The sequence below is a fragment of the Maylandia zebra genome, linkage group LG8, assembly GCF_041146795.1.
Source record: "Maylandia zebra isolate NMK-2024a linkage group LG8, Mzebra_GT3a, whole genome shotgun sequence".
NCBI lineage: Eukaryota > Metazoa > Chordata > Actinopteri > Cichliformes > Cichlidae > Maylandia > Maylandia zebra.
In genome coordinates, this window is record NC_135174.1 from 6,370,531 (window position 1) to 6,385,573 (window position 15,043).

The window sequence follows — 15,043 nt, forward strand, 5'->3', positions numbered from 1 at the left end:
AGTCAAAATTTGAGAACCCTTCATCCAAATTAGGTCAAAATCAGCACTAGACTTGCTTGCATTCATAGCAGCACACCCACCAAGTCTGAAGCAGATCAGATCCACTGCTGTTCGCACGAGCAAAGAAGAGACAACACACTTTCAGAGATTTCTGGAATTAATAGTAAGATTTATTGAGCTAGAGAGAGGAAAGCATTGCCATGTCTTATATAGCACAAATAAACAAAAACACAGCTGCAAAAACAAGCTCATGCCTGAAAAATGTTTGCAGGAAGCTTGAGACAAAGAATCAAATAATCTATAATTCAACTAGAGGCATGCGTCAGCCCGCTCTGCAAATATCTGCCTCGTCAGCGGCACTGTTTCACTGCACTGAAGCTAAAAGTATCATCATTCACAGTGCGCTCATGCTGTAACTTTTTAATGTTTATTTGTCATCAACAATTAAAAAAAATGTAAAAAAAAAAAATGAATGGATGTAACATTACAGGTTTAAACTGATCCCCAACTTTATCCAATGAAGTTTGAGAGGAGTTTAAACCCATGGGGAAAAACGTTGTTCATTCTTTAAATGCTCATTTTTAAAATATAAAGAATCAGATACTGTATGTTTCTATGAAGGCAGAGTAACAGGAAAGTGTTTAGCAGATGGACATGTCGAAAGAAGAGCAGTTCCTGTTTGGGATTTGACGAGGCACCTCACAGAAAGACTTTTAGTCCAGAAACAGCCACGCGATTCTAAATCAGTAGAATAAAAGCGTGAGCTCTGTGAGCTGCCGAGGATTAGGACTGATCCGTTTCAGTTCCAGAGGCAGGGCCCCGGGCACAGGCACCGCTGTTTCGCATCAGCAGGCCTGATCACCAGGTCTTTGACCACCTCCACAGTCCCAAAAACAGGGTACAGTTCCTCTGTGAACTTCTCGGTATAGGTGTACAGGTGGGAGCGCTTCTCCACGTCGTAGAAGGACAGCTGGCCCTGCTCATAGTCCAGATAAATGCCGACTTTCCTGGGCACCAGGCTTTGAGGTAAAGGCGTAGCGGGTACCGTCAGGGCTTTCAAATCTGTGCCTCTCTCCAGACGGAGGGTCAGGTATCCCGTATCTGTGTTCAGCGAGCGGAAGCCCTGCCTCACGGCCGAGGCTTTGGCCACTCCCAGCCGCCAGTCCCGCTCGCCCACCTCCACCTCCCAGTAGTGGCGTCCAGAGGCGTAGCCCTCCTGGCCCACAGCACACCACCAGCCATCGAAGCGTCGGGGGCATCGTGGGATGTCGCGGCGCTCCAGGCCGCACCGCATTCGTTTTTCATCATCTGAGATGAGCAGGCCTGAGTGGGCCGATTCGGAGTCCAGGGTGACGTCCTCTGTGGAATAAAAGGGCGGGATTACAAACTGCAAAATGATGTCACAGTAAGGTGAAAAACAGAAAAGAGATTTTCATACCTGCTGCATCACAAATCCAGTTCCACACTGCAAAGAAAAAGAAGAGAAACTCCGTTAGCTCATTGTTTTGTACAGTAGTTTAAAGAAGGCATGCAAAATTTACCTTCACACGATAACACACAAGCAACTTACATCCACCCCACTGTACTCAAAGCCCTGAAGTACAAAGGGGGCTGAAGTACTTGTGAAGTATTACTTTATAAGTATAAATATAACTACATGTAATTTCAAGAGCTGAAAAACACATTAATGCTTTGTACAAAAAAAATGCAACCAAATGAATTTTACGCCCACTCCCCTCACAGCCGCTGTGATCCACAGCCTTCTGTGTGCCCACTGGAAACATTTTGAAAACTAGTCCACGGCTTAAAGTTGTTCAGTGTGATCGGTCCCAACTATTATACAGAGCATGAAAAGTCCAATGTATGCATGAGTGTTCAAATATGACTATATGTGCAATTTCTTTTGACAAAAAGAAGAATAACAGCTACAAAATGAGCCCAATATCAACATGGAGGTAAAAGGAAAACTCTTTCTTGTCACAGCACTTTGTTAGGTTTACCATTATTATTCTCATTATTTGTTTCTGTTATTCTGTGCCATATTTACATTAAAATGGTGCAGTTTTTAAACTAATATATATTCTATGATACAGGTGCTCCAAGGTGGTTGTAGGAAAAAAATCCTGCTGAACATAAGCTAGAGTTTTGGATCTAGTTTATGACATTTGGCATAAACATTTTTTCAGTTAATGTTATGTGTCTGAGGATTTCAGAAAGAGCTGAGGCTACAGTTCACACAGACTGCTCAAAATTGTAAAATAGAAGAAAGGGAAAATGTTGCCTGGTCTGATAAGTCTCCAAATTTGAGTTAAGCAACATAAAGGATGGATCAATCCTGCCTTGTATCAACAGTTCAGGTTGTTACTGGTGGTGTAATGTTTTCTTGTCACGCTTTGGGCCACTTTGTGCCAACTAAGCAGCCTGTCAACCTGAGGATGGGTGGCTTCCTCTATGACTACCCTATACCCATCTTCAGACGACTGCCTCCATGTCAAAACGCTCAAATCATCTCAAATCTGTGTCTTGAGCATAGCTTCACTGTACTCAAAGGCCTCCACAGTCCCCAGCCAACAGTCAGACTGTACTGACATATAGTAAAAGTGCATAATCCAGTGGCGAACCATTAAAAAAAGACTGCATTTGCTAATAATCGAGTTTAAAGTTTATCGTTACATACTATAGATTTCAGATCATATAATCCAGCCCCACATGTCTGTATACAGCTATACAGAGACATTAAAGGGGTCATTCATTTATTCATTACAGTGAGCTTCTGGACTTACCGCCGTGGGGAATGTAGCGCACAGCGTCTGAAAGAACAAACAAAGACTGATTAAAGACAGACAAGTGTTCCACTCACAACTCAAACCCTCCTACCAGCTTGTTTCCTAACATGCTTCCAATCACATTTTTATAGATTAATTCTAATTAAATATTCAGTGGAGTGTATTCTGTTACCACACACAACAGCCACATCACCGAGTGACTCGTTTCACATCCTGATTTTGCCAAGTGGTTTTTGTGCTGACACCAACATTTTGTATGTCACCCACTCAGTCGTCTGTGAGGCTTTATAGCTGCGCCTCACTTCAGCCTAGTCGGCTACGTTTTATTTTGGCCTTAGCTCTGAAGTCAGGGTTAGTCAAACTATGATCATCAAATGTTATTTTCGCATTATTTTAATTACATAGAGAAAGATAAAAAGGTCATCAGTTTTAGCTGGTTGTAACCCGGGCAACTGAGCCTATGAAAAGTAAGACTGCCTCATCATGGAAAAATGCTAATCCTATGAGCTAATATGTAATTTAACAAAAGCCACTTTCAGCTGCTCCTTTATTCACATGGGGTCACTTTTCTGGCCCTTTCCTGTTGGAACCTCTCAAGGATTTATGTCTCACCATGATAATAAATGTGTACTAGTGATAAACAGGTCTGAACACCTTCACACTGGTCTAAGCTTTAAACTGACCATTAGACTAATGGTAGAATTACTGCAAAGCTAGAATATTCTTTATTTATTTGATGAACTTCTTGTTTTAAAATGTGAAGTAAGTGACTAAGCCCATAAATTTATTAGGAAAATAATTACTGAGGTCTTGGGCTGTGATATATAATATAGACACTAATAATATCTGTGTCGTGTCAGCCTCCGATGACTTCTTTCACCGCTTCAGGCAAAAACTGGATAAACTGAGGAAACTGGATACAATGCTGCTGCTGCTGCTGCACCGTGTTTCAGCAGACTCACACTTCTAATTAGGTAGTGTGTCATTAGTGACAGTAGCTCATTGGAAACTGTTCTTCAGTTATTAATATTTATAAATGCCGCAAAGCTGCAAGCATCAAAGAAACATTCAGTATTTTTTCTGTATTGTCAGAAATGTCGGTATCACAAATGTTCTGGAAACTTTGTGATATAGTTTTGAGGCTATAACGCTGAGTCCTACCCAGACTCTGCTTCTTCTACAGAAGGCATGTCAGTGTGACTGAGGAGACCCTCAAAGTATTCCTCAACTGCAGCGGTGTGAGCAGAGCGGAATTCCTTCAAGGCCAACCAAAAATCTTGTTCCATGGCCTCGCCGGACTCCTCCCACACCTGAGAGTTTGCTTGAACTGCTGCCAGAGCCACACTCTGCTTGGCGTGCCACTACATGACAGCTGCCTCTGGAGTCCCGCAGGAGAACCAAGCATCAATCACTGACCTGCGACCAGGTTTGTTTGAGTGTCACCTGCACTTGTGAACACGGTGTTTGTTATGGACAAACTGTGATTTGTCCAGAGAACATAACAGAGAACAGGCGGTTCCTCCCAGTCATGCTCCTCCAAGTCTCACTGTCCATGCCCATGTGAACATTAGTAGCACAACGGAGATTCCAGGTGGGGCACTCAGACACACTAAGAAGACTAGGTACTCTGAAATGTCACTGAGTAAATAAGGGCAAAAGGCAACCAGGACCTGTTTACTGGCCCAAGGACAGGAGGAAGTAACCCTCTCATCCACTGGGATGAGAGGGTTGAGCCTGAGCTAGTGCACGAGGCTAAAAATATCCCAATATTTTTTTTCTTTCAGACGAACAAAACAAAAACAGATTTATCTAACATTTGTCAAGCATATTTATCTACTTGTTCACTTTCTGCTTGACTCAGTAGTGGTATACTTTTACAATACCACCAGAATAACATGTAAAAAAGATAAAGACCCCATTCTTCATAATTTAATTAATTAAACCAAATGTATTGTCATTTTATTCCCTACTTTATTTTCATTGGCAAGGATGGGGAGAATCCCTTTTTTCACATGTGCAGAACAAGTTTTTGGTCGAAGCAGCAACAGGTATTGTACAAATGTTGGTTTCTGACTCATGACCACTTTGCAAGATCAGGATGTTTTGTTTCATATTGTTAAACTGGATGAGATCCACTCACCAATGTTCTGACTTTTCTGCTTCTTCACCAGCCACTGCTTTGTCACATCCACCTACAAAGACACGCACACACATACAGAGTATGTCAAGGTAGACAGTGGACACATTCAGGACAAGGTGAGCTGAACAAAGAGATAAACAGATTAGCATGATTGTCGTGCAGCCTATATGCAGCATGCTTGACACACTTAGCCCAGATATCGAATGTGAGAATGTCATGCAAGTGTCGTTCATGTTTCGAATCACCTAAGTTAGCATGCTTCTTATCCCATAAATTACACCACAGAGTACAAAAACATTTAATGACGATCTCTTAGCGACAGATATCAAGACCTTTATGGGGCTGTCGGCGTTCAGCACGGCCAGCATGACGAGCTCCATGGCCGGGAACAGGTTGGGCAGACGGCCCCTCTTCCACTGGAACTCCAGGTCATCCAGCATCATGAGCACAGGCTCACCTGGCCACACAGTGGGCTGAAAAAAGAGGTTTAGAAACAGTTGCTTCGAATTTATGGCCAGAGCTCAAGCACAGTCCGATTATCATGAGATCATTGTCAAGGGCACGATTAAGCCTAATCATCTTTATCAGATGCAACGACGGAACTGGGTCAGACTTTAATAACCATCCATGTCCCGTAAGAAAGTCACCTGAGGTCTGCCTTTAATATTCCGGGTCCAATCCATGATGACCCGTTTATGGGGGCCCATGTCGTACTCGCCGCCTCCCTCAAGCATGCAAAGAAGGTGTCCCTTCCAGTCCTTCTTCTCAGACTTCTCATACTGGTAGTCTGATGTGATTGTCCTTGGCTGAATAAAGAATAGAGACTTTTAAGAACATCCATAAAAAACACAATTTATTTCTGTAAATGGCTGCTATCTCGTACCTGCACTCTTTTCTCCAGCACAGCAGCCCATTCCACGATGAACTCCCGGCACACGCTGGCTGTCCAGATGTCCTCTCCGGTCCAGATGTGACACAGGATATTTGATCTCTGAGGTACAAAGGCAATGCGAATAAATGCAGAAGACTCTAAGTAATAAAGAGCAAAAAGGGAGAGAGGAGAAGAGCTTACCTGGCAGATTCTGTTGAGTTCCCGGGCCAGCTCCATAATAAACAACTGACTTTCCACCAGAGGCTCCTTCTTCTCAAGCTTCACTTTTTTGCGAGACTCCTGGAGCAAAGAAACAGAAAATTAAAAGGGAAAAGAACATCATGACTTCCAGAACATTTAGCCCCCGCAGCAATTACTGTGGGAGGATTTGTATACCTTGAGTCGGATCTTGAGCTTTTTGGCTGGCTCGATGAGGAACTGCAGGCACTCTTTCATCATGCTGGCAGCTGGAGTGCGGGGCCGATGCCCTGTGGTATGATAATAAAAAAGCTTTAGCACGCTGGCACTCATTCTGTCAAGAGCTGGAGCTGACTGCACTCCGTCGCCCACACAAATCGATGAGGGTGCAGAAATGGCTAACGCGCGAGAAGGTGGCAAAAAGGTGAGGTGGCGGAGAGAGGAGCACTCACTGCAGAACTTTTATCACAGCTCTGCACTCAGAGTCCACAGAGAGCTCATTAAGATCCCCACCGAGCTATCATTAGGTGTTGAGCCCACTCGCTCAGCCCACTCACTCCGCATAGATATATATATATCCATGAGACCACACAGTGGGTGGCAAACAGAGATGTAGCAACATTAAAAAAAATATTGCACAGTAACAGGATTTCCTGCATGCGTGTGGATCGATGCATCCTGAAAGTGGGAATTTATTCCCATGGAGACGTGAGCACAGCAGAGCGCTTTTAATAAAAACACTGTGGAGCCATGGTGGGGGTGGAGGAGGAGGAGGGGTGGGGGGGGGGGGGGGGGGGTCCTTGGACCAGTTTGCTGTTGAATCAGCAGTCAGTCTGACAAGCAGAGGGGATTTGCTGTTCTTGCTGTGATGTAGAGGCAGCAGGAGAGCTACAAAAAAAAAGAAAAAGAAAAGAAAAAAGGAGGCAACAAACACTGAGGAGCACAAACTCAGGACTGAGTTGACCTTTTAGAGAGTAAATTCTGACATTCATAGGTATGCCTGCTTTCTGCCTATTGAGTATGCATATGAATTTCTTCCACCCGCATCCCTGAACTGTTAGAAACGGTTTTATGGAAAGGGGGTTGGAATCAGTTATACAGTGTTATTAAACTATAACTTCCAATCAACTCCCTTCTATAATTTTTAAACATTTATTTACACCATCATGAGTTTGCGCATGTCTGATACCAACACCAACCACACTAATGCATCTTGATTTGTAGTATTTATTAATCTCTCTTTCACTATATATGAGGGCAGCAGATGTCAAAGCGTTGCTTGTCTGTAACTGACTCATGTTTGGATGGTGGGTTTATTTCTGGCAGCGGAGGCTGAGCGTGTAGGTGACAGAGGAGCTGCAGGATTAGAGGAAATCCGGGATTATCGGTGCTGTACAAACGCAGGTAGTGACTTTCTATATTGGGAGTGAGTGACAAATCACTGCATGCAAGTTGGCATCAGAACAAACACACTGCACAATAACAGGCTCACGTTACCGTACAACAGTGTATCCATACACACCGAATTTAATTATTTGTTCCCAATTTGTAAAATATTATTCTTAATAATAAATAGAACAGAATTTCGAAATGCCAGTGTTGTAAGGTTAAAAAATGAGGCCTCTTGCACATGAAGCGATGTTTACAAAAAAGGACATAATCAAAGCAAGCGCACACATTATTCCATGTAATTAGGCCCTGTGCACTGGCAAAATGCAACCAGTTTACCAGTTGTTTTTTTATCACCTCGCTCTAGAGGGAAATAAATAACACCTCACCTTGTAACGGATAAATTCCCTTCAGGAAGAAAACTCTACGCGGCTTTTCTGTGATGCTTTCGCGAAACTCGGTTTAATTTTTTAGTGCTCCGCCATCCTCCACAGCCTCACCGCTTCCTTCACCCATCCACAACTGCGGCACGAGAGACAGCGCGCGTGCTCTTATCAACCACCGCCTCCACTGAGCGGCAGTTCCAAAGGCGGGCCGCTAGAGGCCGCCAACTAGCTTTACAGAAACGGAAGCGTCGCAGAGTTTTTCTATTTAAAGATTAATTTACTTTTTTTTTTAGCCCGAAAATACATTTTATTTATTTATTCCAATTTAAGTAAGTCAGCGTTAAATAGTCTAGAAAGAGCACTGCGACAGCAAACAGCCTGAGGTGGACTCGAACACACGCCTTTGTTTACCAACGGAGATATTATAGGCGAGAGACGCAAAGTACTAAGGCTGCAAGATCACCGACCAAATAACTAATACTTGTCTGCCAAATGGTGAGCTTCGCTTCTAGAAGGACCTTGACTATATAAACTCGCTGGGTCTTTATTATGGTGTCCATAAAAATCTTAAATTAACGACTAAGATTCCGTTTGTCTGTTTTCTTTTCTTCCTTTATATTCCCGTAGCCTGTATAGCTTCTGTCACGTTTGAAAATATAAATATTAGCTACTGAAGTGAATGGTTGTAAACACGAACCTACAGTTTGTTTGGTCAACAAGGCGGGGTCTCTGAAGGCAGCACGACAGGTTTACTGTCAGTCAGTGCGCAGGTGTACGTGGTTATTATTTCAGGCGCTTGTGTTTGCAGGTTCAATATTCCTTCGCTATTTATTTAAAATAATAACTTAATGACAGCAACACATCGCCCGTCCTCGCTCACGGTCTCGGGCAGGTACAGTGGAACTGGAAGGTGTTTCTCGATATGTTAGCTTCACGGAAGTGTGTACACAGCGCGCGTCCCCAGAGCGTGCTTAAATGACAGGAGGATAGAAGCGGCGCGTCTCTTATCAAGGACAGGCTCTGATCACAGCTGGACGATCAACATGGCACCCAAAGACCCTCTCCTTGGCTCCCTCAAAGGTAAGCATCAATAATAGATGAGTGATGGTACGATGCCATTGGATCACAATTTCAGTAAGCAGCTGATCGTGACGTACTCATAATAAAACGTACAACTAGAATTGGGTTTAATTTCTGACCCTGCAGCGCGCTATTTTTACGCCAAAAAAGCTTCCGCTACGTTTTTTTATCATCAACACAGTCTCTGTTTTAGTGTTGATGAGTGAAATGGCGATGATCACATGGCTTGCAAAAATGCAGTTATGTCATGCTGATGACAACAGATTCAATGTGTGTTGCGTGTTTTTTCCCCTTCCCACTCAGTGTGTGTCCTGAACCTGCAGTCAGATGGAGAGACGGTGACAGATTCCAACCCTCACCTCGCCTCCTGCTGTGAGCTGCTGGAGCTGGTCCTCAGGAAGGGACTCCAGCGTCAGTATCATTATTTTGTGTAGCTGAATTCATTTTGAAGGAGACTTCTGCAGTATTCACTCAGGGTGTGTTTCATTTCTCTCCAGAGCCCGTTCTTAGTCTGGTGCACAGAGATTACTGGCACTGCTTCGAACAGCTACCCCATCAAGATGCCTGTGGCAGGTAACTACATCCTGCTTAGTTTAGCAGATGGGGAAGGTTTTTTTGTTGTTTTTTTTAGTGACAGCTTCACTCATTAATGCCCGTCACCTCTCTGTCTGTCTTCTCCTGTGCAGTCTGTCTGCTCTGTCCTTGGCAGTTGAGCAGACCAGAGTTTGCAGGAAGCTGCTCTCAGCTCAGGGCCGAGGGCGCTACCTGCTCAGGCTGGCCCTCAGCCGCAAGGTCCTGCCGCAGTTCTTCACACACCTGCTGCACACTGCCAGACTCCTGGAGGTCTGATACATGGACAGATGCATTGTTCCCCAGTGTTGAGCACACAAAAATGGGATTTTAGAAAGTGTGTTTCTCTAACAGACTTGCATAGTTGTGATTAACATTGTTTCTCTTTCCTTCAGTGGTACAGCCCAGATTTATCAATTCTCAGGAATGAGGAATTTGTGGGTGAGGTTACAGCAGCTTGAACAAAACTGAGGAAGTTCTTGTCAACAACAAAATCTTAAGAGCTGCTGTTCTTCCTCTTCCAGAACCTTTCATGTCGCTGCTGCTGGTGCTCTCACACATGGACTTCAAACTGGACATGGAGGTCAGAGCTGCTACTGTGATTTTTTCCAATCACTTTGAACTCCAATCTAATAAGAATTTTCTTTTCTTGTATACAGAATTGCAGTTTTCTGGATGAGAGCTGGCTCCTGCCGGTAAGAGCATCACAGTAACACTGTTATTATGTTATTTGTCTTTGGATATTATATAAATCCATAGAAGGAAAAAAAAACTACAATCTTAAGGAGGTGAAAGACTGACTGCTGGCTGTTTGTTTTTAGGTGTGTGAGATATACGAAGTTGTGCCCTGCCGGGAGGTAGGGTTGGTTCTGAGGTTAGTATGTTCCAGTCTACAAATATTTCCATTACACTGAGCACGTGGGCTAGTAAAAAAACATCTATGGATCTGCTTCTTAGGTATCTCAGCGGGCGCGTCTTTGTTCTTGACCTGATTCCCGGCAGTCAGGCTGACGTCGACAAGTTCATCGGTGCTGGTGACATCCTCGATGAGATCAATGGGACGTCGCTGAGGAATTCTAAAAGTGGACATGTGAGAAATCCCTCAGATATACAGTGCCGTACTGCATTAGGGCTGTTGTGATATTGCATTTTCATGACACAATTATCCAGCAAAACGAATTCATGTTAAATATATCATGCAATATCCGTGGATATTTCGTGTTTGTGGATCATCTATATTTTGATAAATGCCTTAGATCCAGGTGGGGCAGTCTCCGTGAATTATGTTTTGCAGATGATGACATTGTGACCTATAGTGAGAGTCTGGAAAGATGGAGGTACGCACTATAAAGGAATGAAAGTTGGTGGGAGCAAAATGGAATACATACATGTGATGAGAGGGAGACAGATGGAAAAATAGTGCACAAGGGAGGTGAAGAAGACAGTGCAGGCAGGGTGGAGTGGGTAGAGATGAATGTCGGGGAGGGATTTTTGACAGGATAGCAGCAAGAGAGTATTGATAGATAAATATAGATAGATGTAGATATTTAAGCTTGAGCTGCCAGGCGGGATGCAAAGGTGCTGCATATATATACACTTCTTTACCAGACCTTTTTTACTTGCACTCCCAGGCCGGTGCAGTTCTGTCTCGGTTTAAAGGCTGCCCTTTGTCCATCCGTGTTATAAGATGGAGGGCCCACGACGGAACAGTGTATAGACCCCTTATCAAATTCCTGCGGGCCCTGAGGACAGAGAACCCCACCCTGCAGCTGGGTCCTGCTCCCTCCCAGGAGACAGCAAGCAGAGACCAGAAGCCTCCTCCATCACAGTGTCTCAAAGAGGGAAGGCAAGTGTTAACACGCCATCGCTGCGATCTGTATTCAAGCTGCCGTCATGATGTGACATTTGAGAAATACATTCTGAACAACCTCTGTTCCACAGGATTGTTTACATAGTGCAATTCTTGGGAAAGGCAAACATTGGAATGGTAAATGACAATTTGTTTTTACAGCATTTTCAAACATTCTGCACACACCTCCTGTAACTGTCATTTGTCTGCCTCTCTCAGTTTGGAGGAAAGGAGGTGCTCCAGCATGCAATCCCACAGGTGTTGCAGAAAAACCTACCTAGCAAGGTAATGAAAGCTGTTTCCCCAATTTTCTGCAAAGCACTTATATATGCATAACCCATTTAATTTTCCCTGCAGGAAGTGCTTTTAGATTTGAAGGAAACACATTTGACGTGCACAGACAGAAACAGTAAATTGGTAAGTAGATCTCTCTCACAAAGATTTGCCTGTACTTTAATTCTCCTAAAGTTTTGTCTTCATTTCTCTCATCAGGAGTTGTTTGAGCACCATTATCCCGAGATTTCATGTGTAGGGAGATATGCACAGCCAGACTACACAGCATTTGCCTTCTGTGTGGCGTAAGTATCACATTTTATATGAAAGCCCTTCACTGATATTGCAGTACATCCTGGCAAAATACCATAATCTAAGCTATTTTATTATTAAAGGCTTTTCCACACATCCCTGTTAAACTAGGCTGCTTGTAGTTTAGATCGCACTCCTCCTACGACAGGATGTCATGATGCAATATACAAGCCTAGTCATTGGCTGGGCCCCCATGTCATCTAAGCACATGATTGGCTGTGTTCACAGAGACTCCCCAGAAACCCCTCAGTCCACAGGCTTTTGCTGTGTGGTGCTACGAGCCAGCAGCATCAAGGAGTGCGAAGACATCGTCTGCAGGATTGGTGAGGCATCACAGCTCTCAGACGCAGTCATGTGCTTACAGGCGTGTCACTCAAACACTAAACACTTGTATTTTCCCCCACCTACAGCCACTGGGTTCAAGCATACGGAATGGTTTGTATGACAAACCAGCTGTGACCAACTTTGTGTTGTAAATAAAAGATGTGTATTGACCATATAGACCTCTTCACTGTCTGTATAGTAAAAAAACAAAACAAAAGGACACACCTCTTACTACTCATAAAGACCTTTAATAGAAAGACATGTGACAACATTTCATAAATAGTATTAAATGTAGCTGCCAAGATTTTATGTTGGAAAAAAACATGTTAAAAAGCCATCGATATATGCAGGGGTTTGCCATGCTCTTTGTTACCAAGTATAGAGAATCAACTGAGGTAGCCAACACCCTGACACTAGGCCTTACTGAGCATGACACGCTGGCATTTTGTGGTAAATGGATTAAAAATCCTGCCCCCCATGGAAGATGGACCCCACAAGTTTAAAGTCAAGTGATGTTACATCTTATGATATGACCCACAATGGATAATCTGAAGCCCCCTTCAGACAAACTGTCTCCATTGATGGTACTTTGAGTGAGCACAAGTTTGTGTAGTGACATGTAAGTCTCATTCTCAAAGTGAACTTTGTGATCAGATGGGCGCACAAGAGTACAACTGCTTGTGCATCTTTGTGATTTGCTCAGCTGCCGAGAAGAATGCCGCGACCCAATCTCACCACAGCAAGGTACAATGAGAATTCCTAGTGATGCGCTCCAACTGAATAGAAGTAGGATGCAGAGCAATTGGCTATAGGAGGATATAGTTGGGCTTCGCCCCTTTGTGACAATGGAGAACTTATTGTTTCAAACAGTAGCTACACTTTTGTCAATGCTGATAGTTCATACTGCATTTGTGGCAACAACCCTTTTGCTCAGAGGACAATTATATGCATGATAGCTTGCTCTCAACCATTGCTTGCATTAATGAAGCTTAGACATTAGAGCAAACCTAGCCCATATCTAATGATAGACAATTGTATGTCTGCAAGGGGCTCGCACTTGCGGAATGATTGATTTGTGTCAAGTAAAAAAAAAAAACAAAAAAACAACTGTTTAAAAAAAAAAGCCAAGAAAATAAAAGTCCACAAAATGGTTAAGTATGATAAATAGGATCATTTGTCATGACAATGGAGTCATTAGCCACTTAGGCCCTCTCTCCCCTTATCCTACGTGCCAGCTGGATGTCTTTGGGCATGATGGTGACACGCTTGGCATGGATTGCGCACAGGTTTGTGTCCTCAAACAGACCCACAAGGTAGGCCTCACTGGCCTCCTGTTTAAGGAGAGAGAAAAAGAAATTTAAATAAGCTTCTCGTTACAGTGCTATTACTCTGCAGGTCAAATGTAAATGTTTCACTTACCTGAAGAGCGCCAATAGCAGCACTCTGGAAGCGCAGGTCAGTCTTGAAATCCTGAGCAATTTCCCTCACCAGGCGCTGAAAGGGAAGTTTGCGGATCAACAACTCAGTGGACTTCTGGTAGCGACGGATCTCCCTCAGAGCCACAGTTCCGGGCCTAGCAGATGAATCGAGCAGATATTCAACACTGTAGGCCAGGAAATCTTTATTTCTGTTAGGGGCAACCAGAGTGCCACACACCTGTAACGATGGGGTTTCTTCACGCCTCCCGTGGATGGCGCACTCTTCCTGGCGGCCTTGGTCGCAAGCTGCTTCCTTGGCGCTTTTCCTCCAGTAGATTTACGAGCAGTCTGCTTGGTACGGGCCATGTTGTACTAGCTTTTAGGATAAACGAAAAACAAAAGTCCAGGTCAGAAACTGCTACATCAATAAAGCAGCTCGGCAGAAACGGGTACGACACCAATTAGTCAAGCTAGCGTGTTAGCCTAGCCTACATGGCTAGCACCGTCGGTTCCCCCTCCCCCCCAAGGCGGCCAACACCAACATAAGCAGCGCTACTTTTATACGCCACCGCAGCTTATGTAACAGTTTCCACTAAAGCGAACTAGTGATTATGTCCTTTAACACGTTTCGCTTAACGCGTTTATTAACATACTGACATGAACGATTAAAAATCTTTTAACGGCCCAAGGTAGCCGCAAACAATGGCGTCAAAACAGTGGGAGCCCAAAACAGCCCAGCCAGTTTCTGGTTTTCGACTTCGCCATTTTCAGTTTCTCGTTGTACCTCAAACAACATTGCTTTAACTCAACTCTACAAATGTTAGCACAAACGGTTATATAAGCTGTTAGCCATTTCGTAAAGATATCACGCTCAAATTTCACGTAACATTTAAACAATTTTAGCATCGTTTGTGAGTTGTAACTTCACTTTATCGAGTCAATGGTGACATTAAACGACGAACCGCAAGACACTCCATTGTTCTGTTTTTAGCTAAGGCTATCGTTAGCAAGCCGACACTTAAACCCTAAAACAAAAATCACAACACATGTCACAGCAAAGACAATACAATCATTAGACGTATTATTAGCAAGAAGAAATACTCACGTTACCTTTTCGACTTTAGTTGAGCGTGAAACTAATCACGAAGACAACACCGGAACCTCCGAAAGCGTTTTCTATGATAGAGGGCAACGAGGCCGACTATTAATACTTTGTCGTGACGTCATACTTGTAAAACGCTACACACTGATTGGGTCAATGGATATAAGGTACAGCCAATGGAAGCAAGCAAATAAAAAAATAAACGTGACCTCGATTCCTTATTTTCTTCAGTTTCACATTTGTGCAAATGCCATAACTCTGTGACAATGTGACAGTTAATATCTTGAGTGTTTTATGACTTTCACTTTAGTTTTGAATCACAGCTTTAGTCACGTTATAACTGAA

The 15,043-nt window shown here is 43.5% G+C and overlaps 3 protein-coding genes across 4 annotated transcripts; 1 reads left to right on the forward strand and 2 right to left on the reverse strand.

The window, feature by feature from the left end:
- Nucleotides 1-148: 148 nt before the first annotated feature.
- Nucleotides 149-7,928, reverse strand: zgc:194990 (butyrophilin subfamily 1 member A1). Its single transcript, XM_004557485.4, has 10 exons — nucleotides 7,774-7,928; nucleotides 6,194-6,285; nucleotides 5,999-6,097; nucleotides 5,810-5,917; nucleotides 5,574-5,732; nucleotides 5,259-5,399; nucleotides 4,927-4,978; nucleotides 2,784-2,810; nucleotides 1,439-1,465; nucleotides 149-1,359 (listed from the first exon to the last, which is right to left on the reverse strand). The coding sequence occupies exons 2-10, from the start codon at nucleotides 6,254-6,256 to the stop codon at nucleotides 800-802; spliced, it is 1,236 nt and encodes a 411-aa protein (XP_004557542.2). The 5' UTR covers nucleotides 6,257-6,285; nucleotides 7,774-7,928; the 3' UTR covers nucleotides 149-799.
- A 63-nt stretch (nucleotides 7,929-7,991) lies between these two features.
- si:ch211-250n8.1 (uncharacterized) lies at nucleotides 7,992-12,353 on the forward strand. The gene is made up of 16 exons (XM_004557486.4): nucleotides 7,992-8,850; nucleotides 9,154-9,261; nucleotides 9,348-9,423; nucleotides 9,537-9,693; nucleotides 9,816-9,861; nucleotides 9,945-10,003; nucleotides 10,080-10,115; nucleotides 10,242-10,294; nucleotides 10,378-10,510; nucleotides 11,052-11,266; nucleotides 11,362-11,407; nucleotides 11,489-11,554; nucleotides 11,627-11,686; nucleotides 11,762-11,847; nucleotides 12,083-12,177; nucleotides 12,265-12,353. The coding sequence occupies exons 1-16, from the start codon at nucleotides 8,814-8,816 to the stop codon at nucleotides 12,297-12,299; spliced, it is 1,308 nt and encodes a 435-aa protein (XP_004557543.1). The 5' UTR covers nucleotides 7,992-8,813; the 3' UTR covers nucleotides 12,300-12,353.
- A 53-nt stretch (nucleotides 12,354-12,406) lies between these two features.
- On the reverse strand, nucleotides 12,407-14,859 carry LOC101467303 (histone H3.3A). Of its 2 annotated transcripts, none has more exons than XM_004557490.6 (4): nucleotides 14,707-14,859; nucleotides 13,835-13,972; nucleotides 13,598-13,751; nucleotides 12,407-13,509 (listed from the first exon to the last, which is right to left on the reverse strand). In XM_004557490.6, exons 2-4 carry the CDS (start codon nucleotides 13,960-13,962, stop codon nucleotides 13,381-13,383), a joined length of 411 nt encoding a protein of 136 aa, XP_004557547.1. In that variant the 5' UTR covers nucleotides 13,963-13,972; nucleotides 14,707-14,859; the 3' UTR covers nucleotides 12,407-13,380. The 2 variants fall into 2 exon arrangements, with proteins under 2 accessions (XP_004557547.1, XP_076743352.1); XM_076887237.1 differs by having other exon boundaries at nucleotides 14,702-14,776.
- Nucleotides 14,860-15,043: the final 184 nt, after the last annotated feature.

What these genes read in the sequence shown, in the direction of transcription:
- LOC101467303 (XM_004557490.6), bottom strand. Translation starts at nt 13,962, where the DNA reads ATGGCCCGTACCAAGCAGACTGCTCGTAAATCTACTGGAGGAAAAGCG. An exon ending in AAGAAACCCCATCGTTACAG is followed by an intron (nt 13,752 to 13,834) that starts GTGTGTGGCACT and finishes TTCATCTGCTAG; the next exon opens with GCCCGGAACTGTGGCTCTGA. An exon ending in CTGCTATTGGCGCTCTTCAG is followed by an intron (nt 13,510 to 13,597) that starts GTAAGTGAAACA and finishes CTCCTTAAACAG; the next exon opens with GAGGCCAGTGAGGCCTACCT.
- si:ch211-250n8.1 (XM_004557486.4), top strand. Translation starts at nt 8,814, where the DNA reads ATGGCACCCAAAGACCCTCTCCTTGGCTCCCTCAAAG. An exon ending in CATCAAGATGCCTGTGGCAG is followed by an intron (nt 9,424 to 9,536) that starts GTAACTACATCC and finishes TCTCCTGTGCAG; the next exon opens with TCTGTCTGCTCTGTCCTTGG. An exon ending in CAGACAGAAACAGTAAATTG is followed by an intron (nt 11,687 to 11,761) that starts GTAAGTAGATCT and finishes TTCTCTCATCAG; the next exon opens with GAGTTGTTTGAGCACCATTA.
- zgc:194990 (XM_004557485.4), bottom strand. Translation starts at nt 6,256, where the DNA reads ATGATGAAAGAGTGCCTGCAGTTCCTCATCGAGCCAGCCAAAAAGCTC. An exon ending in AGCTCAAGATCCGACTCAAG is followed by an intron (nt 6,098 to 6,193) that starts GTATACAAATCC and finishes TCTTTGCTCCAG; the next exon opens with GAGTCTCGCAAAAAAGTGAA. An exon ending in GCGCTACATTCCCCACGGCG is followed by an intron (nt 1,466 to 2,783) that starts GTAAGTCCAGAA and finishes TTTTCTTTGCAG; the next exon opens with TGTGGAACTGGATTTGTGAT.